At 33.9% G+C, this 27,363-nt stretch overlaps 1 protein-coding gene across 4 annotated transcripts in view; it reads right to left on the bottom strand.

The window, feature by feature from the left end:
* EPHA5 (EPH receptor A5) overlaps positions 1-27,363 on the bottom strand; it is a 325,672-nt gene that overhangs the window by 164,123 nt on the left and 134,186 nt on the right. For all 4 annotated transcript variants that reach the window (XM_065877349.1, XM_065877352.1, XM_065877350.1 and 1 more), the window contains exons 4-5: positions 17,896-18,051; positions 13,575-13,910 (exon numbers count right to left, since the gene is read on the bottom strand). In XM_065877349.1, the coding sequence (XP_065733421.1) occupies positions 13,575-13,910; positions 17,896-18,051 (492 nt within the window). The remainder of the gene's footprint in view (positions 1-13,574; positions 13,911-17,895; positions 18,052-27,363) is intronic.

Genomic DNA, 27,363 nt, shown 5'->3' with positions numbered 1-27,363 from the left:
CTATCCTTTGTTGTGCATGACACTCAGGTCCAGCGTGGTGATGCCTCTGCCTCAGACAAGTGCTGACAAGTGACTCGCAGTGTGTACACCATCCCCAGGGTCCCTAGGAACTTCCTCCTCCTGGCTCCACCCCCTACAGGCCTCACCCACGAGCCAAGCATAAGTTTTAAATTGCCTACTCTTCTGAGTAATGTGATAAAATCTCTTATTGACCCGCTCCATCCCATCTAGGATCCCCAACCATCAACATCCTCTGCTCCTGGCATCCAAAAATCCACTTCTTCATGGCTCAATGATCCAGGACCACCTGAGGCAGATGATCTTCCTTCTGACAAATAATCAGAATGTCAATAGCAGCCTAGCATTATGTCAAAATGCCAAGGTCATTCATTTTATGTCATCAGATAGGCATTGTATCAACTCACATCATCACAAGAAGAAAAAAGGTGAGTACAGTACAAAAAGATATTTTGAGAGAAAGAGACCACATTGACATAACTTTTATTACAGTATATTGTTACAATTGTTCTATTTTATTATTAGTTATCATTGTTAATCCCTTGCTGTGCCTAACTTATGTATATATGAATATATAGGAAAAAACATAGTATATGTGTATAGCACAGGTCACCAACCCCCGGTCCACAGACCTCTACTGGTCCGCAACCTGTTAGGAACTGAGCCACACAGCAGGAGGTGAGTGGCAGGTAAGCCAGCAAAGCTTCATCTGTCAGTCCCCATCATTCACATTACTGCCTGAACCATTGCTCACATTACTGCTCACACACCCCCTCCACCGTCCATGGAAAAACTGTCTTCCACAAAACCGGTCCCTGGTGCCAAAAAGGTAGGGACCGCTGATGTATAGGGTTCCGTACTATCCAAGGTTTCAGGCATCCACTGGGGGTCTTGGAATGTATCCCCTGCAGATAAGTGATATTTTCTATTTGCATACGCAATCTTACGATCAATTCCCAACAAACTAGGAGGAGTTTTAGCACTACTACTCTCAATCTTTGTTCTAATATTCATCCCAATACTACACACATCTAAACAACGAAGCATAATATTCCGACCCTTCAGCCAACTCTTATTCTGAGTACTAGTCACAGATCTCCTAACTCTAACATGAATTGGAGGCCAACCCATAGAACACCCATACATAATTGTAGGCCAAATAGCATCCATCTTATATTTTCTCTTAATCCTAGTGTTAATACCAGTAACTAGTCTTATCGAAAATAAACTCCTAAAGTGAAGAGTCTTTGTAGTATAACAAAATACTCTGGCCTTGTAAACCGGAAAAGGAGAAACCCACACTGCTAAACTGCTACCACCATTCCCATTACTACCAATAATAACTTAAAAACACTACTAATTTACTCTCTACAAACAAAGGTTTTTTTCTGAAATAGAACTATTTCTTTCTATATCTATAGTGTATAAAGGGTTAATTAAGTATAAGTAATAACAAATAAAGTCTTATTAATATGAGTATACTGTTGATGACAGAAATTATAACTTGAAAGGTTAGTAATTTATAGGATGATGAAAGTTTTCATCTTCAAATGTCATTTACTGTTTTATTAGGGAAAAATAAAGATTGTTTAAAAAATAGATAGACACCCTCTAAATTCATATACTTTAAATACATAGATGTAATTAAAGCAGAGAAACTGCACTGTTTGGAATAATACTGTATTTGTATGTGGTTCTCTACCACAAGCCTAAGGGAAATCATTGCTCGAATTGTAGTTTAAGCATCGGTTTGCAGTACAGGTCATATCCTCAGGCCTTTTAGGCTTGAAGATTCAATAATCTAGGCTCTCTTTTCTTACTAATGGAAGAAAATTTGTAAAAAGTGAGATCAAAAAGCCAGCACTGCAAGCATATTTTGTTTAATGGAAAACATTTCACATCTTCAAACACATTCTTCAAGCTAGATGCTTGTTTTGACAAAGAAGATACTGGTGTTTGTGTGCCAAGCTACAAATAGGTAATTTGCTCTGACTGAATTCCAATAATGTATTAAATGGACTGTCAAATATTAATAAAATTAGATATAACAGAATAAATTAAAATTATCCCAACAGTTAAATAATCTCAAGATAATTTTTGTCACTTCATTTTGTGTTAATATATCATTCAATAATAGGTCATTATCAGCAAAGATTGATCACTCTGGTATTGATGTTCACCAAACAAGGCATGACTATTGAAATAGATGTAAGGGCAGTTACAAAATGGTGTATCATCTATTTTTAATAGATGCAACTGTATATCCTAAGTGGATTTGAATAAATGCCTCTACAGACATGTATGTGTGACAAAGGAAGCAAAATACAGAGAAAAACAATGTGAATTCAACAAGTCAATCCATATCGTCATCCAAAGATAATGAATTTGATGCTATTGCTGCTGCGCTTAATACTCAAACTGTCATTAGTTCTCTTCTGTTTTATTTTATTAGACTTTATTCTTCAATTCATTAATTCTCTAGCAAGAAAATAAAAACTTCTAAGGTTGGAGTAGGATGGAGTACTTCAACTGCTTTTGTATCTTTCAGAATGCTCAGTAGCATATGATGAATGCAGGAGGTGCTGAATAAATACTTGATGTTTGAATGAATGGCAGTCAATTTCAGGAAAATCACATGAACAAATCATTTCGACATGCTGTACAAAAAACATCTCAGTATTCTAAGTAAACTTCATTTAGAACCTAATAGAGGACTCATGGATATGCTTGATTTAAACATGATTTCGCATCTGTATTATGCTACATCTAAAGAGCACACTAAGAAGCTTTACATGATGCCAGGTCACTGGGAATGCTTTCAGAACTTTGTTCTCAAGGACTAGAGAGCAACAGCACTTCAGAGTGAGGTTTTAAACAACTTGATATTCTATGCATATCAATTTACAATAGGCATCTTTACACAAATAAGTTCACAGCATACATGCCAATGAGATGAATGATTGAACAGTTCAAATGCTGAGTGAGTTGCTCTGATTCTGAACTGAACCACATGACGGTTCACACTTGAAATGGATTTTTGACCATGTTTCTGTTAAATAGGGAGTGAGTTTGCAACCAGAATTACACAGAAGAGCAGAGTTTAAAACTAGCTTCCAGGTGAGCAGTAGGCAGAATAGAGTACCCACATTAGAAAGAAAGAAAATAGTATTAACAAAATCATTGCTGGCACAAAAACAGAAATCAGCAGGTAGAGAGCTTTTGAGAAAAGCAACATCAAGCAAACCTGATTAAGCGTTGTCACCATTTCCCTAGAGAGGAGGGACAGGAAACAAATATCATAACCTCCCGCAAGTGTAATTTTTCTCAAAATGTGGGCTAAACACACCCTGCAGCAGAATCACTGACTCTGTGTGTGTGTGTGTGTGTGTGTGTGTGTGTTAAAATATGCAGATTCTCGGGCCCTCCCTTGGATATAATGAACCATAAATGCAGACTGTGCAGTTCATGAGTAAGTAACTCATAAACACACTATAGATTGAAAACACCATGCATTGCTCTTAAATAGCACAGCAATCATTATACAAAATTCCTCTCTGGAATGAGTTCGGTCAATTGCAGTGAATCCTTTTGTCAAGATTAGAGTGTCTAAAGAAACAGATATTAAGAAAGTAGGAAGGCCAGCTAAGCAGTAGACCTTAAATAATAATGTCTTATTTCAGAGTTCCATAAAACCTAAACCTATGAATTACAATTAGGGCTCTGTGTCTGGATCCTGAATTTAAAAGAGAGGGGGTGGGGAGAGGCACTCAACAGAAATAAGAAAACAAAACCTTAGCACGTAATTATTTGAAGAATTACGAAAAATTTAGAAACACATTACACATCACACCAGTAACTGAAATTATAACATTAATTCAAATAATAGAGAAACAATTGAACTCATTATTTTAGGTAATATTTTAAGAAGCACAGGTTCCAGGCATTATTGTGATCCCCAGGGGAAGATTCCAGAAAAATAGATAAGAAAGCAAATAGTTACACTGCCTGTGCTCCAGGTTACCTTAGAGAGGCAAGCCCAAACTGGAGAGCAGAGCAAACTTTCTTATGGAAGCAGAGATTTAAGCAGATCTGAAGACTGAGCTATCTAGGACAATGATGTAAGAAATAGGCTTCAGGCAGAGGAAACAGCAATATGTACTAGTGATTCAGAGCACAGTAGCTCTAGAGTAAGAATTTCATGGTTTGGATTCCTATTCCCTCACTTACTAGATTTGTGACCTTGGGCAAATCACTTCAGATCTTTAAACTTCAGTTTCTTCATCCTAAAAATGGGAATAATAATAATATTATGTCATGAAGATATTGCTAGAGTCAAATAAGAAAATGCAAATAAAGTTCTTCGCATAGCAATGTGCACACACTAAGTGCTGAAACATGCTAGCCATCATAGTCTCTGTTATTGGTACCACAGTAGGTAGAAAGGGAAAAAAAGAAGGAACAGAAGTCTCTGAAGTCTCTTTTAGAAACCAGAGAAGTCTCTAGAAAGATTCTTGTCAGTGAACCAGACAAGTATTTTGAGGATTTCTAAAAATATTCCACCCCATCTGCTAATCCTTATTAAATACACTAGAGATGAATTATGGAGAAATTCATCAGATTAGTGTCTCATTTTTGAACCATGTTTTCAAAACAGCAAATAGGCATAGGAAAAGATCAGAACTTGTGCCTCACTTAAGCCAAGTTTTGATGTGGATGGGCAGCTTCAATTGGCAAAATTAAAAGATTTTTGTTGGTAGTATGAGGCCAATGTACAGATATTCATGATATGTAATTAAACAAAACATTTGTCTCTAGATATATTTCCTTAGAAACGTCAATAATTGACAAATTAATATTTGTCCACAAACAAAAATGATGTAGCTAACAAAATTTGTATTTTTCCAAATACATTTTGATGTAAATGAAAATTATGACTATTTTCTATACACAAAGTATTTCCCCCCTTTTTGCTCTTACTTTGATGCTGTTATTCTCTTGTTTCTTTATGTTATTGCTGTGGATATTTTATTGAATTGAAAAACTTCAATGCCAATATAAAACTCAGTGTTTTAAGAAATCATTGAAGATAGAGTCACCACTGGAAAATGAAATCTCAGTTTACTCCTCCAAACTTGAAGCAGTTGCTTTTGTTACCTGTAGCATCACTGATTCTATATATTATTTTTCACTTTTGAATTTTTTTCTTTTTATTTTACTTCACCAATGAGTTTGTCTATATAATACTCATAAAGTCTAAAAGCTATTTATCTCATAGTTTCTTCTATGAACTCACACTATTTGGAATACTACTGAAAAGTTTCTTAAATACTACTATAGTAACATTTATCAATACCTTATTATGTGCTAAGCATTACTCTTTGTTATAGATATTAACTCATTTAATTCTCACAACCATCCAATGTTATGGATACTATTTTTTTTTTTCCATTTTACAAGTGGATAAACTGAGATTCTGGAAGGTTTCAGTAACTTACCATGTCACATAGCTAGTAAGTGGCAGAGAGAGCATGGAAAACAGAAAGTCTGGCTTCACAGTCTAGATCTTTAACCAACACACTAATTTGCTGCTCTGTGTAACAGATTCAACGCACACACACACACATGCACACAGTTTCTGCTCTGTGTATTTTATTTTGAAGACAATGAAGTTATATTAGGTACACTGTGTAGGGAAATTGGAAAAGAACTGAAAATGTGACCTACAGTTTTATTGAGTTTTTTTCCTTTTTTATAAAATAAAATTTGGGTATACTGAATGAACATCACTATATTAGGGCTTAAAATTGAATAAAAAATGCCCGCAGATTGGGTAGTCAAAGGATCTGGGTCTTTGTCCCTGGGTGAATTAGTGTGTAAAGTGCAGTGGATGTAAGACAGTTATAAGCAGCACATTAGATGGCCAAAAGCAATATAAGTGGATCTATAAAATATTTTGATTGTGGTGAAAAATTTAGTAGTCAGAATGAGATATTTAACATAACGATTACATGAAATTAAAAACACATGCATCCAATGCTAAATAAACTTTTAATAAGAATACCTATGAATAGAAATAAACAATTAATCCATGAAAAGGCTGCTGTTTAGGAAAATGGATTTGGGATAAAAGCAGTACATAAGAAAATATATAAACCAGGTGAGGACCTTGCATAGCTCAAAGATGGTAATGTGCCATGAGTTAAGGCATATTATTAACTCAACTCACATCATCTGAAATACAAAGAAAATACAGAATGAAGGAAAGAAAGAATAAAGGAAAGAAAGAAGGAAGAAAGGAAAGAAAGAAGGAAGAAAGGGGGAAGGGAGGAAGAAAAAGAGAAAGATAGGATAAACAAACCTTAATTACTTGAAAAAACAGATTTTTTCAAAATAATGGAGATAACTTGCTTAAAATTTTATGTAGAAATTTTCATTCAAATTCGAACAAATTCATTGGATATCATAGTTTGAATATGGTGGCAAATCTGAAGATTTTTCAGTAGCTTCAATTTGAGATTCCAAAATAGCAATGCTACTAATGGCAGCAGCAACTGCAATAAAGTGAAGTGCCTGCCATTTATTGCTTGACAGCTGCAGTGACAATGTTTCGCTTCATCAGGCCAGATCTCTGGTAGAGTACTGGGCATTTCTCCTGAAACTCGCCTCTAATATTTGAATCTATTTTTCTCAATGATTGTATAAGCCACTTAATACCTTTTATTAAAGGGCTTTTCTGTTTAAACCAGAGGAAATTTTGTTTGCAACTAAGAAAATAGACATTAAAACCAAAAAATGTTCCCCAAAGAGAAGTGTCGCAGGCAACAGTCTTTTAAAGGAATGGGGATTTGGACCAGTGGTTTGACTGGTTGAATTTCATTGTAGCAAGAACCTATGTAGTTTTAAAGGATGGTAATCTAACAACACGGGGCATATGTCTTATCACCTCTGGTCACCTCAAATAAAGTGATTCTTGAGGATAATATTTTTGGTGACCAAATTCCATCTGTTTTAGTACCATAAAAGCATGAGAAATATAAGCAATATCGGAAGGATAGCCTGTGTCTAACTGCACTGCAGAATTTAAAGAAACAAAATTAGCTTCTCAAAGTTTAAATTATCTGCTCAAGTCATATTTAGATGATCAGAGAGTCTCCATTGCCGTGCCTCACGTCCTCTTAACGGTGAAAAGGATGACAGAACTGCACATCAAAAACAAGTATTATCCCACAGAATTCCCGAACTGCTAAAATGATTGACTTTATTGCCTTGTCTTATGAGAAAATGAGGCCACTGACCGGAAAAAAAGAGTGAAACCCTGAGCATTGGAATGTGGATATGTAGGAGAATACAGATGATTCAAAATATTCTCAACTTCTAAATCTTATTGAGTCTCTCCTGCTACCATTAAGCTGTCCCACACTTCACTGAAGAAGTTGTTCCTTCATGTCTTCAATACCTTATCTAAGATCATTAACTGATAGAAGGAAGTACTTGTCTTCCTGCTCAAACTTATTACTCCATCTGAACTCAAGATCCCAACATCCTCTTGGCAGCCAACTACCTGGTCAATACTGGAGACAAGAAGCTCCCTGAATATGAGTCTCACAAGATTCTGTAACTTAAATCTTCAAAAGCATAGGAAATATGTGTGAAAATGGATTCTATGTGTTCCTTACAGAGAAGCGAGAAACAATTTCATTCAAGCTGGTATAAATGCATGATTAGAGATTCTGGATCCAATGTCATTCTCCAGGTAGCTATCACAAGTGCTAAATGCTTCTTCAATTAGTTGACCAAAATCTGGACTGAAAGGTGGGCTAAGTTTTTAGATAAAGTTCAGATACTGGGAATTCCTTGTTTTAATGTAGAAGAAGGGATTAAATGACCTACTGAAATAGGAATGTTAAAGTGGATTTATTTTCCAAGACCTATGAAACTATCCACTAATTACATCTTTAGAAAGGACCCAGAAGACAATTTCATTACCATAATGATGAGAAATAAATTGATGAGGACAGTGCCACTTTTATAAATAAAATCTCTAAAATTGCTGTTCTCTATACTTGAGAACACAGAGGTTGAAGATGCAGTGAAATGATTTCTTGATTTCTTTAGGGTTCAAGTATGGCAGAGGCCAAGTAGTAGCACTTTACCACTAGAAGGAAAGTGGGAACAGATTTCATAATAGGCAGCAGATGTGAATGGAAAAAGTCTAGTATGATGGCATTTAGCGACTGAAATAATGGGCCATTTGATCTGTACCACTAATGATATGAAGGTCTGAGAAATACACATCAAAATTTAGTGACCTAGTTAGTCATGGTCTCTCACGAATTCCTAGACCTGATTTAGTCTACTTACCCTATAACCCCTAAATAAGAAGAGAAAGTTGACTGTCCTTAAGAAGGACTGTGCAATAGTAACATATGTTAACATTATACATTTTCCTTCTCAGTTTATCTGAGACGAATCTCTGGCCATTTCTAGATAAGTGGGAGGGGGGGTGTTACCGCCCAGATTATAAAATGTAGATTTCTGGATCTAAATTTAGATTTACAAACTAGGGTATAGAATATAGATTCCACAAATTATAGAAAACTGCCTCTGAGCTAACACTAATCCAAGTGAATCCGGAATACCAAGAAACCCTGATCTGAATGGAGGCTATGATGGTAATGTGATGAATGAGATTTTGTCCTGAGCCCATATTACAACTGGCACATTCAATTCTTTGATTATTTCACCAGGTTACTGGTGTATATTTGGAAGACTTTCTCTTCAACCGGAAGAAATGTCTCTTTGTCTCTGAGGCTCATGCAGTAAAAGCTGTAAAACTGTAGTAATGACCAAACTAAAGCATCTCCCTCCTGCCAAAAGAGTAAACACACACCTTTAGTGGATCCATGGGGGGAATGCAGCAATTAGCGTCACCATAAAAAGTAAAGGAATAAAGAGTGGGGATTACCAACATGCCGATTTAAATTACCTGTTTAATCTGTATAGAAGACAAACTAATCCTGGCAAACAAAAATACATTTAATCAAGTGGTGATTACAAATACAGCCAATAAGTTCTCTCCACTGAAGAAAATCAACAAAGACTCTCAGAATGATCATAGTAATAATCTAGCAAGTGACAATGAACATTTTTTTTAACATCTCAATCAATAGAGACCAACAGAAAACATTTGTTGCCCTCTTCTCAGGAACAACTATGTACTTTTACCATCTCAATTCAGCATTCTCTTAAATTTCCAACTCTACAGCATAATTTAGTCTCAGGAACCCTGATCATCTCCACATCCTGTGAGACATCATGCTGGACAATTACATGAATGGCATCAAATTGAAAGTACTTGATGAAATGGGATTATCATGTCCCCCAGACACCTTTGGAAGAACCAAGAAATAAAACCCTTCGAAATACAGTAATCACATTTCTTAGTGATATTTCTGATAGTCTGGGACAGGTTGGGACATTCCCTCCAAAGTGTTTGTTGCACTTTGCAACTCATATCATGTTAATCAAGTGCTGTGAGGAAAAAGTCCAAGAGTCTAAGACTATTTCAAAACAATTAAAATTTGGTCTATTTCAGCTCAGAATTAAGATTCTGTATCTTTGCAAATTAAAGTGTTAATACTTTTGGTTTTTCAGTTAGAATGAGCTTATTCTTTCTAGGGATAAAATATACATTTGCATATATTAAAAGATCTTTATGATTTAATTCTTGATAAAGTATGCCTAGTGCAAAATTATTTTAAAGTAAAAATTTTTTAAATATGTTTATAGAAGAGCATTATAAATGCACACTCTTTTGTAAGCAGTTAATGAAACATTTAAAGTAATTGCTTCAATGGGATTTTTAATTTTCATCCTATGTTGATATATCACCCTCCATCTATCCATCTATCTAACAGATATATACTTTTAGATGCCCTAAAATAATAAAACAGAAGAACAACAGGCGAGAACAACAGAAGCATTGTCATGTTAATAATCTAAATGCTTTTTTCTACAAAGAAAAATTACTAAATGTACATCAATTTTTTAAAACAAGGCACTGCATAGAAAGACAAAATCACTAGAAAACTGGAGGAGCTCAATGAATTTTATTCCTTTTCTAAGTTTGAGTTTAATAAAGCACGGCTTGTATATCCATTATTTTATCCACTTTGCAATTTGACTATTAGAGTTCTTTATGTGATTAAAGTATTCACATTTCCGTGAGATGTTACGGAAAAACCCGAATGAATCTTTTGGCCAACGCAGTATTTTCCTATCACTTTCCCCTTCTCACACTGTTCTTTTACCTTTTTGTCTTTTTTAATACATCTTTATTGCAGTATAATTGCTTCACAATACTGTGTTAGTTTCTCTTGTACAACCAAGTGAATCAGCCATATGCATACATATCCCCTCCCTCTTAAGCCTCCCTCCCACCATCCCTAACCTACCCCTCTAAGTTGTCGCAAAGCATCAAGCTGATCTCCCTGTGCTATATTGCTGTTTCCCACTAGCTATCTATTTTACATTTGGTAGTGTTTATGTATTTCGATGCTACTCTCACTTTGCCCCAGCTTCCCCCTTCCCCCACCCTGTGTCCTCAAGTCCATTTGTAAATTACTTTATTTCCCTCAGTTTCCCCCTTCATATGTGTTTATATTTCTTGACCATGATAATCCCCGCAATAACTCTGTAATTCTTTCCTTGTCAACCTAAGTACTTATGCTGCATTTTACAAGGCCCATAAATTCCAACTAATTATAGTATTTAGCTTTTCTTAAAACTTCATCTTTTGACTTGACTATTAAATTACATGCAAAAATAGTATCATTTGAATTCAGGCAACACGCAAAAGCAAGATGCTAGACTCCATAATGATTTAATAGCTGGAAAAATGTCTTAAATGCTGTATAAACATCCATAAATTAATCATTTAATCACTATCCTCGGCACGAAATCATTATTTCCTTTTATAGACTGAGCCAGGGTTATCTAATCAGTTTCAGTTTCTAGCTTAATGCACAATTCTCATCTTGAAAAAATTACTATTTTTTTCTTCTTGTACTTGTTGAATATAATTTTGAATCTGGACAGTTCATATATCACATTCTTGTCACAAATATAAATCAATCAGAAAATGACAAAAAATTATAAAGTTGAGATAAATCAATTAAGAAACAAATGCATTTCTCAAAAAACACTCCTTAGAGGAGAATAAAACTAATGTTGGAATCTGCTGAAAGAAGTTTTATATAAAAACCGCATATGGTACAGATAACTTTCTTCAATTTAATGCTGAAGAAAAATTCAGACATTAAAACCAACTACTACAGCCCACTTTCTATAATGATGGTACTTGATAAATGTCCAGCATAGTGGCATTGAATCTAAGAGCTTTTAGGAGCTACTTGAAGTTAATAATTTTTGTGGAAATTGAGACTTAGTTGGTCTGAAATGTCAGATACTGCGAAAATCTCCCTTCTTATTTTGATTTTTTTTGGGGTAGTTTTGTGGTGATTTTACACTATGTGTACTCTGAGAACGTGGGGAAAAGAAGCAGCAACCAAAAGTTTCTGCTCTGAATACAAATGTTTGTTTTACATGATAGCCATGCCTTGAACAGCTGGATAAAAATTATTCTTTCTTGATATTTAAGGTATTTATAGTTGAAAAAATAAAAAACACACTTTGCAGTCCTAATAAGGCCAGCAAGTCAAAGACAACTAGACCAAACATTTATTAATAACATCATTTAAAAAATAAACGGTCATTTCTTACATCTAGTTCATCAGAGAAATATCTTTCAAAGAAAGTTATGCAAGCTTAGAAAATGTCCTCCCAAAGGGATACAACTCTTAATGATTGTTCAATATGCTTTCAATATGTTAATGAAAGATTCACAGGTAGAACCAAGTAAGCTTGAAAGACGTTGCATATGAAGCCTGAAATCAAATGTTTAATGCCAGTATTTTTCTGATGTGGGAAGGCAGTTCACATTCACAGAGCACTTGTGGCATCTAGACACTGCGATGGAAAATCAACATACACTAGTATTGCCAGAAGCTGAGTCTATACTGAAGGAAAACCTAATTTTCACTATTTTTGTCTAGCTCTTTTTAGCACTTTTATTAGTTCAACCTTAGGTTAGGGAGTAAATGGAGAAAATATAAAGGATTCACTGAGTACAGTGGTGTATACATGTACCGTGTTTTTTCTCATGGAATAAAAAAATGCTATTGGCATGTATTCAACATGGATGAGAACATCTAGAGTGCTTAGAATGATTCTTAGTGAATTACGCACATACCTGTATATTATCTGGGACACTTTTGAATGTTTTCTTCAGTTTTATCACTCAAACATAACTATGAACTCAATAGCATGTGTTTTCTATTTTTTATTCTCAAGAGATAACCACGTCATTTACCTGACACATCCAATAATTCAAATTATTTCGGCCAAAACTTGATTACCAACAGCATTCTCTTGTCAACCAGATCATTCCACCACCTACAAACTTATACTAACATTATACGAATTAAGTCTGATTCGATTCAGTCAAACACATCCTATTGCATTGTGAGCTCTACCGGCAAAGATGTCCTCACCCACAAAAGCCCACCTGAGGTAATTATGAGGTAACAAGCTTATGCGCTTGGACTGAGAGTTTTGGCCAAAAAATAGAAGGAAAGTTACATTTAATGCCTCTTTCCGCCCATGTACTTGCTGTTGACAAAAACAAGTTATAAGTTACCCATAGGCTTTGAATGACTCTTGCCACATAATGAGTTATTAATTCAGCCATAGTTTATCTTTGGTTTTTATTTTAACAGAAAATAATTCTTCTATATTGTTTACTTAAAATTAAATATTTGAGGGGAAAATTTAGGGGAATTAGTAGTTCAAGCAGAACTATTTTCCCTACTCCTTAATAATTACTCCCTAATATTTCCAAGATCTTCATATGGCATATAGATGTATCTTCACATGTATGGTGGTTGTACAATCGTTCATAGTTATTTTAATTTTGATAAGTGGATTTATCAAAAAATTATCTCATGCATTTTTATTATAATAATAATAGAAATAATAAGAAAACCCTATTTCAATCTGCAAAGAAAATTCAGATGTGGTGCCAAACAAACAAACCAACCTGCCAGATTACCTGCTAAATTAATGAACTAAACAAAAACACCTGAAGTAAAACAACAAAAATGTAGATCTGAGATGTAATTATTGCACTGTGTGAAGTTATGGGATAAAAAATTTTGCCACAAATGGATTTGAGCCAGAAATGTATTTTTTAATGAAAACATTCAATTAAAGCCTATCTTTTTTTTTTTTCTGTCCATGGATGTGTCTGCTAAGAAAGCCTTAGCTTTTATTTGCTTAGAGCTAAGATAAAGCATTTCAAGATGTATTTTACTTTAAGTCCTAACCCTCTGGATAATGAGAAGTCATCTCTCATGTCTCAGGCAACTTTGCCCTGAGCTGTGGAGATGACTGACAGTGCTCGACCTAAGGTACATGATTTAGTTAGACATCACACTTACCTGCTTGATTTGTGGTTACATTTACAGACACATACTGCCGGGCTCCTGGGCTCAAGTCGGACACTCCATTCACTGCCTCAATCTCAAAGGTATAGTTTGTGTGAGCAAGCAGATCCACCATCATGACAGAGGTGTTTTTCAGGCCGATTTGCTGGGGGAGGTACCTGACATGACCGCCACACTCGTCACACACACCTGCATGTGAGTTGCACTTCTTGCATGCAATATAATATGACACATCTTTCCTTCCACCAGTGTCAGCAGGAGGAATCCATTCCAGAAAGACACTAGTTTCATTAACATTTGAGATGGCATTCCGAGGAGCTGAGGGGGGTCCTGGTTTGCAAAGTAAAGTGAAAAAAACAAATTTTGAGATGATAAAATTAAGCATTGTTTACTACACAAATCTCTGGTCTGAAGGAAAAAAAATGGATTTGCAATCAATCTGTTAAGCAGGGAGAATGCAAGAGTCATCAATTTGTAGTAATCTTTGAAAAATCTTGTTATACCTTTGTAGAAACAATAGTGGGGTTGGTATACTATAGAAATGACTTATCTTGGCAAAGTTGCAAATTCAAATAAAGATGTTTTGCTTAGTGTATATGTAAAGAATTATGGAGTAAAAATATTTATGCAAAAAATGTTAAATAAAATTATGTATTCAAATAGTGGCAAGTTCTTTGGCAAGTCCAAGGACAAATTCTCCTTGGGGATTGAACAGATTACTTCCTCAGTGATACTCATCTCTGAAACCTAGGAAGTAAACATGAAGGATTTACTAAGCAACGAGCACAGGTAGAAATAGGATTTATTAGTGTGGCTCTTGACTACAAATTCCACAAAAAGTAGAAAAGTAGCCTTAGTTTATCTCAAAATAAATTGCATAGCTACCGATAAACCACCAACAGAATTTGGAACCTCCCTCATATGTCAAGAAAGAACTAGGATTTAAGTAGTTGATCAACATTGCAATCTGTAATAAGAGTTTGCTTACTTTGATATTGCTTTAATATTGTGTTTCTGCAAAATTGTGAATTTTACTTAATTGGAAACCTAAAATTTATTTTAAAAATAATTCTCAAAAACACAATAAGAGGAAAAATGAACATGTTCTGACCTTGAAAGATCAGCAGAATAAATTTATATATAAATAAAAAATAATATTCATGTGTATATTACTTTATTTCTGAAATAATAGTTAGCAGACTAAAGAGAATTAACCTTGTTTACATATCAATTGTAACAAATGTATTACTCTGGTGGGGGACGTTGATAACGAGGACAAGCTATGAATGTGTGCGGACAGGGGATACATGAGAAATCTCTACACCTTCCTCTCAATTTTGTTGTGAACCTAAAACTGCTCTAAAAAATAGAGTCTTTAAAAGAATTCATTGCATCATGTCTGACTCTATAGTAGATTTTTAGATACTCAGTTACAACTTCAGTCAGCTGTTAATATTATATGATCAGATGTTCTCAAAGAGAAAATACATTTATATTTGTTTCAGACGTAGTAAAGATTTCCCAACAGGGAATAAAATGGACTGTGATGGTAGTTGAATGGCTCATAAGCATAAATTAAGCTACTTAGGATGACATAGCTTAGTTATCTTAATATGTGCTGTCTGTTCTAAATATAGAAATTAATGTTAATTTCTACCTAACATTTATTAAGCCATGACTACTGAGGACTAAATTTAAAAGTAATAAGAAAGCTACGTACCATTTATAAAATGTCACTTAAAATTAAAGAACCCCATAACGTAAAAGCTGCCAGTTTTGACAAAACAATCTCCACTTTAGTTATATTTGTGGTTGAACCCTGTGAATTTTTCCATACAACCTCACACACTTCGATATAAAACAGTCACTTTTAAGTTGAAACAAATACTTAAGATGGAAATACAAGTGGTTTTTTTTTTTCTATTCCCTCTACCTTATTTATTTAATAGTGGAAGGTTATGGAGAAAATGTAATTTGAGATCAAAATGTTACAGGTCTACTTGTGAGAAAAAGGTAAAATATAATTGAAATTTGTCTACTTCAAAAAGATATCAAACTTCTGAGGGTTTTTTTCTACCAGCTGAAATACACCCCTCAGTTACCACCTTTCCTCTAAATCTGTAAAAACTGCATCAGAGTCTGACTCTTTTTCTTGACTCTGCTACTAACAGCCCCTCAGCATGTGGGTGGGGGCACATATGCCTCTCAAATTCAAAATAAAACTCATATTCAAGGGAATCCCTAAAGTAGAGGTAACCAGTGGAGATTGAGACTGACATGCACCTAAAAATAATGTAATGAAATTTCACTGTCCTGCTAATAGATGTGATGCATGAACGAAAGCAGAGCTGTGAGAAGTACCCTCAATTTGAACAGATTCATTAGGAACTGAATTTTGTTTGATTTTCTTTTCCTACAGGTTTATAACATTTTGTTGTCCAGAGTACCAGAAAAAAACATTAAAAGTAGTTGAAACCATAAATTTAATAGCAAAGAGCCAAAGAGACATCAATCAAGCCATCTCATCTGTTCAAGGGTATCATCATATGAAGAATTTGTGTTATTATGAATGCAACTAAGAACAGAACACACACACTCACAGATTATATATTAGAAAGATCTTCTACAGGACTCCCAATAGTCTTTTTTGAGAAATGCATACAAATTAGTGTTCTTTTGAGACACAGTATTAGAAACTCACACACCTGGAGACAGAGAAAATATAAAGCCTCAGGTCCTAAAAGAAAGCTAAGTAGTCCTTGCCACCAGAGCAGGGTTCTCCACCATTCCCAAACCTAGTAAATTTACAGAAAGGGGGGCTCACATTTGTGCTGAGAAAGATAAAGGTCATGCATGGACTACTTAAAGAAAGAATACTTACAAAATTAATAAAATTTAAATAGGTCAAGATATGGTTTTCTCTCCCTAATTTACCAAACTACAGTCTAGCCAACACTCCCCCCCGCCCCCCGCCACTATTTGGGCTTTCTTTTGCTCTGAATAATTGAAGCAATTTCCACTGAAACCAATATGCATCACATGCAATCATTGTTTATATCTCCTCAATTCAAATGTATCCTCTCAAAAAATGTATATAATAATGTCATTTACTTATTTGAAGAGGATTGTTTATAATTAGTAATCATCTAACCCATAAAATTATCAGAATGTGATAAAGAATGATCTTTAGCAATATAGAGTTAATTAACATCAATGATTTGAGAAATTATGAAAATATGTTTCGCTGACACGATGAAACTGACACTGAAATTCAGATAAAATTTCAGTTTGTGATTATTTAAGTAAAGAAATTGTATGTCTTTATGTATGATACCCGTGAATACTAAATTTCAAAAAGATGTGTCTTCATCTTTGAAAGCACCTACAACTTACTGGGATCTAAAATAGTAAAACATGGGACGTCATGGAAACTGAATGTTATGGGGAGATGGGATTCACTGTTCTTCCCTTCAATTTTCTGTTTTTGTTTGATCTGCTATAGAAACTATGGTAGAAAAACTAAAGAAGTATTGCCATGAAGCAAACTAACACATAAATTTGTTTCCTTCCCAGAAACATGTGGAACACTAGAAAAACAAAAACACCAAAACATTGATAGATGTGGATGTACCCACTGCAACTGTTGGAATTAAATGTTTAATATTCATCTACTCATTATAAGATTACCTGATCATATAATTAATAACAGTTAAGGACACTCACTGTTAATAAACACAACAGCTACCTGAAAATCCTAGTTGACAACTGATTTTATATTTGACTCTTAAATATGATTTGCCAACCCCCAGTTCTCCATGTTTGTGTAGAGTTTCCTGTCTTCTTTTATAAATGACCTTCTCATTGGTCTTTGCAGCTTAGTGGGCCAGGTTAGAACAAGAAGGTAGAAGTGCCATGTACTGCATGTTTTTGTGATCAGAAAGCTGCCTTGGAAGACGAAGAGAAAGAAAAATTAAAAAGGTTTACCGGAAACGGGGAAATGGATTTGTCAAAGTCATGTTTGTCTATCGTGAACACTAAAATAAATCATAAAATAAAAGGAAAAATTCCATATTTGTGGCTCAGATGTTGAATTTGAAATGAGGGAAAATGGATGCTTCTCACAGTAAGTGATAAAAAAGACTCAAATTTCTCAATGCTTACTCAAGAAGGTTGAAATCTGGTGAAATACTATATTGGAAGATTAAACATTATGCCTGTTTTAGGGGAAATGGTAATAGAATGTAACAGGCTCCATCATGCTCTTTCTTCAAACTGGTGAAAGTTAGCATCACCAAATGTCCATGGGTTTCCTTACTTGTGCATGCCATTGTGGGTGGATCAGACTCCCTCCTGAAATAATCCTTTTCACAGACACAAGAGGTTGAAGCTTCCTCATGGGTATAACTGTGAGGTGGACATTTGCTGCAGCTCTGGCTGTGAGGTGAAGCTTTGAAGAACCCAGGTCTGCACACTGTCAAAAGAAATAAGAGACTAAGCTTTTCCCTGGAACAGATGCAGTGTTTGTTTTGTGAATAATGTCATTATTTTGACTAGTATACACAGATTACATATAACACCATCTTTTCATTAATTTCAAAAATTTTTCATCAGTTTCTGAATCATAAATAACAGGCTATTCATTCAGATAATTAAATATGTATTTTAAGTATTTAAATTACACATGTTGGAATAGATATATTTTTAGTGATTTTTATGCTACAGGAGCTTATAAGAAATTATATTATAAAAGGTAAATACTCATGTATTTAAAACTGAAGAAGTGCTTTGAGTATAATTTTCATTTATGCTATTATTAATACAACTTATGTTGAAGAAACACAAAATTTCCACTATGCTCAGAGAATGGCATGGTACACAGTAGTTACTCAAAATTTTGTTGTTGAATTAATAAATAAACCAATTAGTAGGTGCTAAAAGCTTCACAAAATTCTGTTAGAATGGAGAGAATGCATAATTGAGCTGGTATATCATTCACATTATTATTAATTCACATTATTATTATTATTATTATATTGATTCCAGGAGGAGTCAGATTTTAGGCATTTGTTTTACATTTTACTCCATTTTAGAACTTTTCATTCAGATTCTTACTGATTCAACATGCATCTATTCTAATATCAGTCATGTTTATACTATAAAAATTATAATGCTCTACAAAGGGGAAAAATTGTGCCTTATTCAATTTTCCATTCACAGTACTCATCACAGTGTTTGACCACAGAAGGTGTTCATGTATTGTTATGTAATGCACACATGAGTAAATGGCATGGCACGAAAAATGTCACTGAACTACTTAGAATCACATGAAGAAAATGTTCTCCGACATTTTTCTTAAGTTGGTGGTCAGGTAAGTAAATGCTAACAAAGTAAGTCTCTTTATTCTGTAGATTCCCTAGACTTTTGTATCTTTCTTTCTTCTCAATGGGTAATAAAGCCAAACTTCAATATTCCAATTGCCCATTATGGACAAAGTAAAGACCATCAACCTGATGGTTTGATTACTTTTTAGAGCTTAGTTAACATAAAGCTAATCAACCATCTACGTTTTTTCATATTTTGAAAACTCACTATATATACTTAAGAGCATTTATTCAAGTATCAATGAACATTTGCTAAGCTTAAAGATAAACTTGTATTTCAAAGGAATTTTTTGATAGACATAATGAATTGGGGCCAATTTTCATGTGCTATAAATGATCTGGGGTTTTAGTAATCCATGTTAAGGTTTTCTGCCATCCCCATGAATAATCAGGAATTGAAAAAAATGAGAAGGTACTTTTTCAGTAGATCTAATTATAACTATAGTAAAGCCTTAATGCTCTCATAAATTCAGAGCAAATGTGAAGGTATTTGAAAGATAAGAAGAGCTTTTTGATAATATTAGGGACATTCTTGTAGTTAAATGATTAGGAGAAGATTTAAAATATTATTTTTCTTATAATAGGATTGCTGTAGCAACCAGTACCATTCTTAGCTAAGTTACCCAATTTTTCTTCTTTCATCCTTTTTAGTAAAACTATTCTCACTTCAAACATGATTTGCTCTCAGACATGAACTGTCGATCTACATATTCTGCATATTTGGAACTCATTTATCACTCATGAAACAAAAGTCATTTCTTTTTAATGAGTGCCTTTTAATTTAAAAACTTTATATGATATCACATATTACACTATTTTTCAACCCTCCATGGGAACTTTGGAAATAGGAAACAATATAAATGTAAGTAAAAAGTAGATAAATGTATCTTTCTGTTCAGTAGTTGAACAAAATGCTTTCAGCAGGTGTGGGCCAGAAAGTTTCCTTGCTACTGGGTTATGAAGGTAAAAAAGATAGACATGGCCCTGCCTTTATGAGTCTTAAAGGTACTGTAGGAATAATTATAAATATGATTATTCTAGGAAAGAGAAAGAGCTTGGGAGTGAATATGGACACTTAATTTAGACTGGGATGTCAAAGAAGACTTCCCTTAGGAAGCAGAGTCTCTGCTGAGATGTAAAAGATTAGGAAAATTATCCAATTTGAGGAGTACTGCAGTGCCTTCAAAGGACCAAAAGAAGAGGAGGACCAATAGGGATATGAAAAACACTAAAATATTGATCAGGGAGATAGTAGGAATAAAGAAGCAGAGATGAAGTTAGGGAAGAGGATACCAGGTCAGAAACACCTTATGGCTTTTATTATTTGGGACTTTTATTTAATGGGTAAAAACAGGTCATTACAATGTCTTAAGCATGGAAATAATAAGATCAAAGTAGTGTTTAAGAGATCATTTCACTGTAGCACATGCAATGGATTGGAAAGGAACATGGTTGGAGGCATTTGGCCTTTTTGTTTCGTTGCATTGGTCCGAAAATGGACAAGAGTGGATCCAATGGTGATAGATAAGAGTAGGTAAATTCAGGAGATGAATATGAGGTAAAATCAGCAAGATTTCATGATACATTTAATTGATCAGATTCATGAGTGATAAATCTTAAGAATGACTCTAAGGTGCTTGGCTTAAACTGCACTGGCAATACTGGTACAATTTTCTCAGAGCACACTAGATCTGAAATGTATTGGGGGAAGATAATAATTATGTCTAAAGCATTATTTAATTTGAGGTGGCTAAAGAAATCCAAATAGAGGTATAGAGAGGAAAACTGTAGGGTTTAATGTTGTCCAAGAAAAATATCACAAAACCATAATTATCCATTGTCTTCAAATCATGCCCCTAAATCCAAGTGAGACATGCAATGCTGCTACACAATCTTAGTATTATTTTCTTAGTTAACTTCAGTTCCCACTATTGAAAGGATTATTTTGTAGCTTTTCCTCTTTCTTCTAAGTCCTTACAAGCTCTGTTCCTTTGTGACTCTCATGGTATATTTGTGTGTGCACGCTGAGAAAATAGAAGTCATCAGAGAGGAACTTTCTTATTTTCCTACCACCAAATCTCCAAACCTATATGCACCTTTCTTCCTGTTAAAATGGAAATGTCTTTGCTCTTATCAAAAAAAAAAAAAAATCTTTATTTGAATTAGGAACTGTAACTCTTTGAGAGTAATCTTCCAAGTGTCTACTATCCCTTTTACATGCTCAGGGGCACTCTCAATCAATCTCTCTCTCTCCCGCTCGCTCACTCTCTCTCTCTCCCTTTCCCTCCCTCCTGTAGTCATTAACAGGAGCCTAATACAATTTCCAGAACTCATCAATGGAAACAAGTGAAGCAAAACAAAATACATAACAACAACAAAACTATCAATCTCGCATGACCCCATTTCTCCCCATGGTAAAAGTTACCAAACAGTTTGGTTTCCATGCAGAACACAATTCCTTAAATTATTTTTCCATACATGCATATCCACCTCCTCATTTTAAGTCACATGTTGACACACTCCACTCCACTGCCACTGCTTTTATTAAGAATGTAGCCTACTTGTTGCCATACTTCTCCACAGCATTTGATCATGTCCTCTTTTGGGAAACTCCAGTTAATTTTCCTACAAAATGCTAGCATAGCCTACAAGTTTCCACACAATATTTAAGAAACCCTTTAAATGTGACCTCCTTCCGCACTCACTATCTCCATTCATACTAACCTACTTGCAATTTCCAGCACTTGAGAAACTCCTTTATCTGCCTCTGAATATTGCAGGAAAAGCATTCCAGGCCAAAAGACAAGAAATGTAAATTGGGGGGGGGGAGGTAAAAAAGCTTGTAGTTCATGATAAACTTGGATTTAATCTGAACACATTTGGAAGGCTCTGTGTGTATTATTTTCTTTTTTTGAGGACATTCTTTCTGTTAAGAACTGTGGCAGGGAATATTTGTACTGTGGTGAGAAAATAAAAATTATACTCTATACCCTGAAGCTATGATATATTTGGGAAACAGAAAATAAATAGTCATAAAAAGTAAAATTTACTTTTTACATTTTAATCATGACAATATTCAACAAAAATTATTTAGGTAAGCAGTAAAATTTCTCTAAATTCCAACTTGATATAGTTCATTCAAAATAAAGGAAGCTTCTGGAGCAAAGCTGTTTCACATGACACGTCACCTAAATATTTGAAAATACTATGCAAGTTCACTCAAGTTGGACAAGAAACGGGAGAAAAAAATGCATCCTATGTTAACATGTTTCATTAAGATTATCTTAGCAGTCCTCTGGAGGCACAGAAACTATTTTTAATAGTTCTTATTCTGTCCATGCTTCAAGTCTCATTTTAAGTGCTACGTTTTTCTTTTTCTTTTTTTTTTTTTTGCGGTACGCGGGCCTCTCACTGTTGTGGCCTCTCCAGCTGCGGAGCACAGGCTCCGGACGCGCAGGCTCAGCGGCCATGGCTCACGGGCCCAGCCGCTCCGCGGCATGTGGGATCTTCCCGGACCGGTGTGTCCCCTGCATCGGCAGGCGGACTCTCAACCACTGCACCACCAGGGAAGCCCCAAGTGCTACATTTTTTTTCTGATGCTTGTGCTAAATCCATGATTACATATTGTTTCCTTACACATCCTTTAGAACTTTGAACCATTTGTTTAGCATCTCTTTTATGGTAGATAGAAAATATTTTGCCAAAATTCTATGTGTATGAATTCTTATCTACTCCCAACCCATATAAACATTCTGGAGAATGGAAACTGTTCATTTGATTTTCATCATATGAAGCATAGTTCTTTGTATTGAGCACATATTCATCAGTATTTACTGGTATAAGCAGTACATTTGCGTCTTTCTTAGGGTCTAAATGGTATGGCAGGAACTTAAAAAAGCTGGTAATCAGAGTTGTTTAAATATTAAGTTCTGGCAAGTAAAAAATAATATTTCATCTGCACTCACTACTTTAGAAGTTTTGCACACATTACCAACACTAACTCTCATATGTATCACTTTAAAAGCAAAGATGTTATAGTCAGTTTTCAAATTTAAACATAAGATGCATGTCATCTATATTCAAATTAATGAAGGCTGTCATTTGTTAAAAGTGTGAAAAGGTGCTGTCTACTCTGATTAGGAATTTTTAAAAATCCTCAAAATTACCAAAAATGTATAGTTGACAAGTTAGGATTTTTTCAACTATTTCTTGTCATTTAAATTACTTTTAATGTTTCCAAAATATTTTCATGTTAAAGGTCCTTCACTCTTGGGATACTTAAATCAATCCACTTTACAATTCAAAGTCAATACTCCAGAAGCATGGTCACCAAGGAAAAAAATTATTTAAGTAATGTAAAAAATACTGTTTTAGTAATTTATAATTAAATTATAATTCTCCCCATTAGAATTAAAATATACAGATCATTTAAATATATATATAAATAAATATATATGTGTAGAAGGAAATGAGAATAATAAATGCACAGACTGCTGTTGTCTATAGAGTTCAAGATATAATTAACCTTCAAAAATGTCATTAGATTTATCCAATTATACTTTATTAAGAATGACAGAAAATCACTATGAACAAGATTTTTACCATAGTTCTATCATATGTGAATTGTCAGAGAATATAAGCTATGTCAAATTCGCTTTTTAAATAGATTTTTCAAAATAAGGTGCCCACAAGATAGTTAGCTGAAATTTAAAAGATGTGTTAATTAAGAAAAACAGCATAACACAACATGCTAGAAGGAAGTTACAACTCAAAATATATCCAATAATATTTATACCAAAATTTAACAGTAATAGCAGATTTATCCTTACATTTAAAATATATGCTCAGTAAAAAAATAGGTACTGTGTTAAAACACTGACATTAAAATAGATTTTCAACTAGGTAACATTTCTTGAATGCTTGCAAACAGAAACATGAGAACTAACCTATTTTAGAATCTAGAATAGGCTAATTAGAATCTAAGTTTAAATGATTGAAAGCAATAAGGCTAATTTGAATATTAGAAAACAATATCAGAGAAGAACAAGAATACTATTGATAAATACTTTAAATATATCTCTTTCTCTAGATATATATATAAATTAGGCTCACCAAATATTGATAGACGCTCAAAGGAATTACATAATATTTATAAATAAAAAGTAAAATTAATTGCTACATATCCTTTACATATTCACTCATTCAATATATGTATTAAACCAAGCTTGTATGTCATAAATTGTACTGGACATATAAATATAAGTAAAAACTACTCATTGCCATTATTCCATTAAATAACTCAGTCATGTGGCTATTGCTTACATGTTGTCTGGCACATATTTAGGCATTCATTACTTGTTTAATGTTTAGTATTAATACACACATTTTTAAAAGACACTCAAAATGACAATTTAAATATAGCATCCTGTGTGTGTGTGTCTGTATGTGTGTGGAGACAAAAAATTTTTGTCTCTCAGTAAAAGATATTTGCACACATATTATTATAAATTATAGTTATATATAAAATTATAACTTTTCTATATTTATTAAGTTATATTTTATATTGTAAATTATAAATAAAATATAGATGTGTCACTTTAGAAATTGTTTAGGATTGTATTACTCTCAGATTTTTATGTTCTAAATCTATGTCATTTATAGAAGTGCTGTATCATGTAGGGTCAATGATCAATTCTACTGAACTGACCTCCCTCTCATAGTCTAGGGTAAGACACCTCCCCTATAGGTCACAAAAGAGCAGAATATCCTTAAATTTAGTAAAAAAATGTATTATGTACCAATATTACCTCCTATCCTACTTTATTTCTAAGATCAGAACTTCCATACTTCATAACTAACAGCTAGCAACATTAGAAAATACTTAAAATTTGAAATATACTGAATAAGTTATATATAGATAATATCTATGTACTAAATAACCTGGGATGGAATATTTGTCATGCTCAAGTAATGCATGTTGATTGAATTATTACTTAAAATTATTCCTTGATGATGATATGGTTTTCTAAGATAAAACAGTTAAGCTAAACTAATTTCAGTTTCACAAGTTTAAATACCAAGAGTCCTGTGGAGTATTCATGAAAAGACATTATGCAGTGATATGATGATGTATCTTTCCACTTTGGCAACATGGACATTTTGAGATATAATAACTAACCCATGAAGCCCTCTGTGGTTTGGAATGGACTGACACATGGCCCCTAAACTGTGTACAGCTGTAATTCACAAGACTTCCATTTTATATTTATCTAACAATCTCCACTAAAATAAAGGCCACAGAATTTCAGCGACTCTTCAAAGACTTCCATAACCAATGTATACAAGGATGAACATTTATTGAAAATAATAGAATCCATGGTATCTCTCAAAGCAGAGGTTATAATTTCCCTTTAATTTTTGATTAACTGGATTTCTCTCCAATAACAAATTGCTATAGATAATTTTAAAGTTGTATTTTAATTGTTAATTTACTGGACACATTTTATTGCTGTAATTTCAATAGATACTTAAGATGCTGAGCAGTTTTGTTCTCCCAAACAAATACCAACATGCTTTAGTAATAGTGTGTATAGGATATGTATGAAAGTGTATGTGAATGTGCAAAACACTTGATATTTGGTTATATATTTTCAACTTCATTTAAAAATTAATTCCCTGGTGGCGCAGTGGTTGAGAGTCCGCCTGCCGATGCAGGGGACGTGGGTTCGTGCCCCGGTCCGGGAAGATCCCACATGCCGTGGAGCGGCTGGGCCCATGGGCCATGGCTGCTGGGCCTGTGCGTCCGGAGCCTGTGCTCCGCAACGGGAGAGGCCACAACAGTGAGAGGCCCACGTACCACAAAAAAAAAAAAAAAAAAATTAATTAGATAAAATTAATTTAAAATTTTAATCAGATAAAGATTTGGGAGTTAAAAAGTATTTATGTTGTTAAAATGAACAGAATCCAACACAACATTTGTTTTGAAGTGTATGCAAGGTCTGGCCCAGGGTCTTGACCTTGACAGCTATGATAAAAATAGTGCTTTCTGTTATGAACATTTCACCTTGTACCACTGGGCATTACATCTCAGTTCACTAACTCAGAAGATGATACCACCAGAGTAACAAAATCATATATCCTTTGATATGATGATAAAGTACAGATTAAGTATGTACCATTTTGAAATAAAGAATAAGCCACTCTTTGTAGTATAAATTAATTAGTGATAATTTTCTCCTTAAAAATCAAGCAACAACTACAACAAAGGAAACTTTACTCCTCAGTCCATTAAGAGAATCGCTCCCCAGATTGGTTATAATTTGACTTTAACTAAAATGTTAACAACGCAGTTCTCTTTAAAAAGCATAGATATAGAGAGATTAACTACAGTAAGTATTTGAAAACTATAATTTACATTAAAAGAAAAGAAATATTTAAAAATTGCCCTGATTATTTGCAAGAAAGTGTGCTTGGATATAGGAGGTAGCTGGTTTATATGAACATAAATACAATGAAGGCAGTATAAAGGATACACCTAAGACATGCAGTCATTCTAAATTTTCTCCAGATTGCACACTGAGACTTAAACTGAATCAAGCCATTTTGCAAATGTTTAATCCATATCTATGAAATGTTGTCCTTTTAAATTGAAAGTCTGTGAATTAGCAAAAGCAACTGGCTAGTGAAGTTAATTTGGCAAAAGCAGCTACATATTTACCCCTAATTTTCAGTGTTCAAGTGTCCTATTGGGTTTCAAATTAAACAATTTCAAACGTCAACATTAGGGGCACAATGCTTTACTCACAGAATAGAAAATTCATGCCCAAAATAACTTAGTAAAGACTGTCCTTTAATAGTATATCTTATTTCTAGAAACTTCAAGCAGGCAAAATCTGAAATATATTTCATAGCATTATATATTACATTATCTTTATTTGTCTATGTTTAGCTCACATATTTTTTCTTCTTAGTTTAATGTGATCGGTGCTATAGAATTTCTCAATCATTCCCAGAGTTTATTTTTATGTCTTAGCTATCTGGTGATCTCAATTTCAAAACCAGAATGAGGCTTGGCTTTTTTTCAAAAGTCAAAGCAGAAAGAAAAAGGAAGCCAGAAAAAGAATAACTAAATGGCTGGTCTCAAGGATGATTACAAAGCAGGTTCTTTACTTCATAATATGGAAATTTAGACTTCAAGATTATAATCTCAATTAAAATTAGATTATGTTTTAAAGCATATTCCTTTCCACTGTCACTTTACGGTTACCATCCTGCCAGCATCTCACCAAACATTTTCTTTTATAATTACATGATATAGGAACAATAATTACAGTAGCCATACTAATAAAATAACATATATTCAGCATGACCACTAGTGCTAGTCAATAAGTGGAACTCTACAC

This window comes from Phocoena phocoena, chromosome 5 (assembly GCF_963924675.1).
Source record: "Phocoena phocoena chromosome 5, mPhoPho1.1, whole genome shotgun sequence".
NCBI classification, from domain to species: domain Eukaryota; kingdom Metazoa; phylum Chordata; class Mammalia; order Artiodactyla; family Phocoenidae; genus Phocoena; species Phocoena phocoena.
Note: the sequence above shows the minus strand (reverse complement) of the source record. Positions and strands in the feature narration are given on the sequence as shown.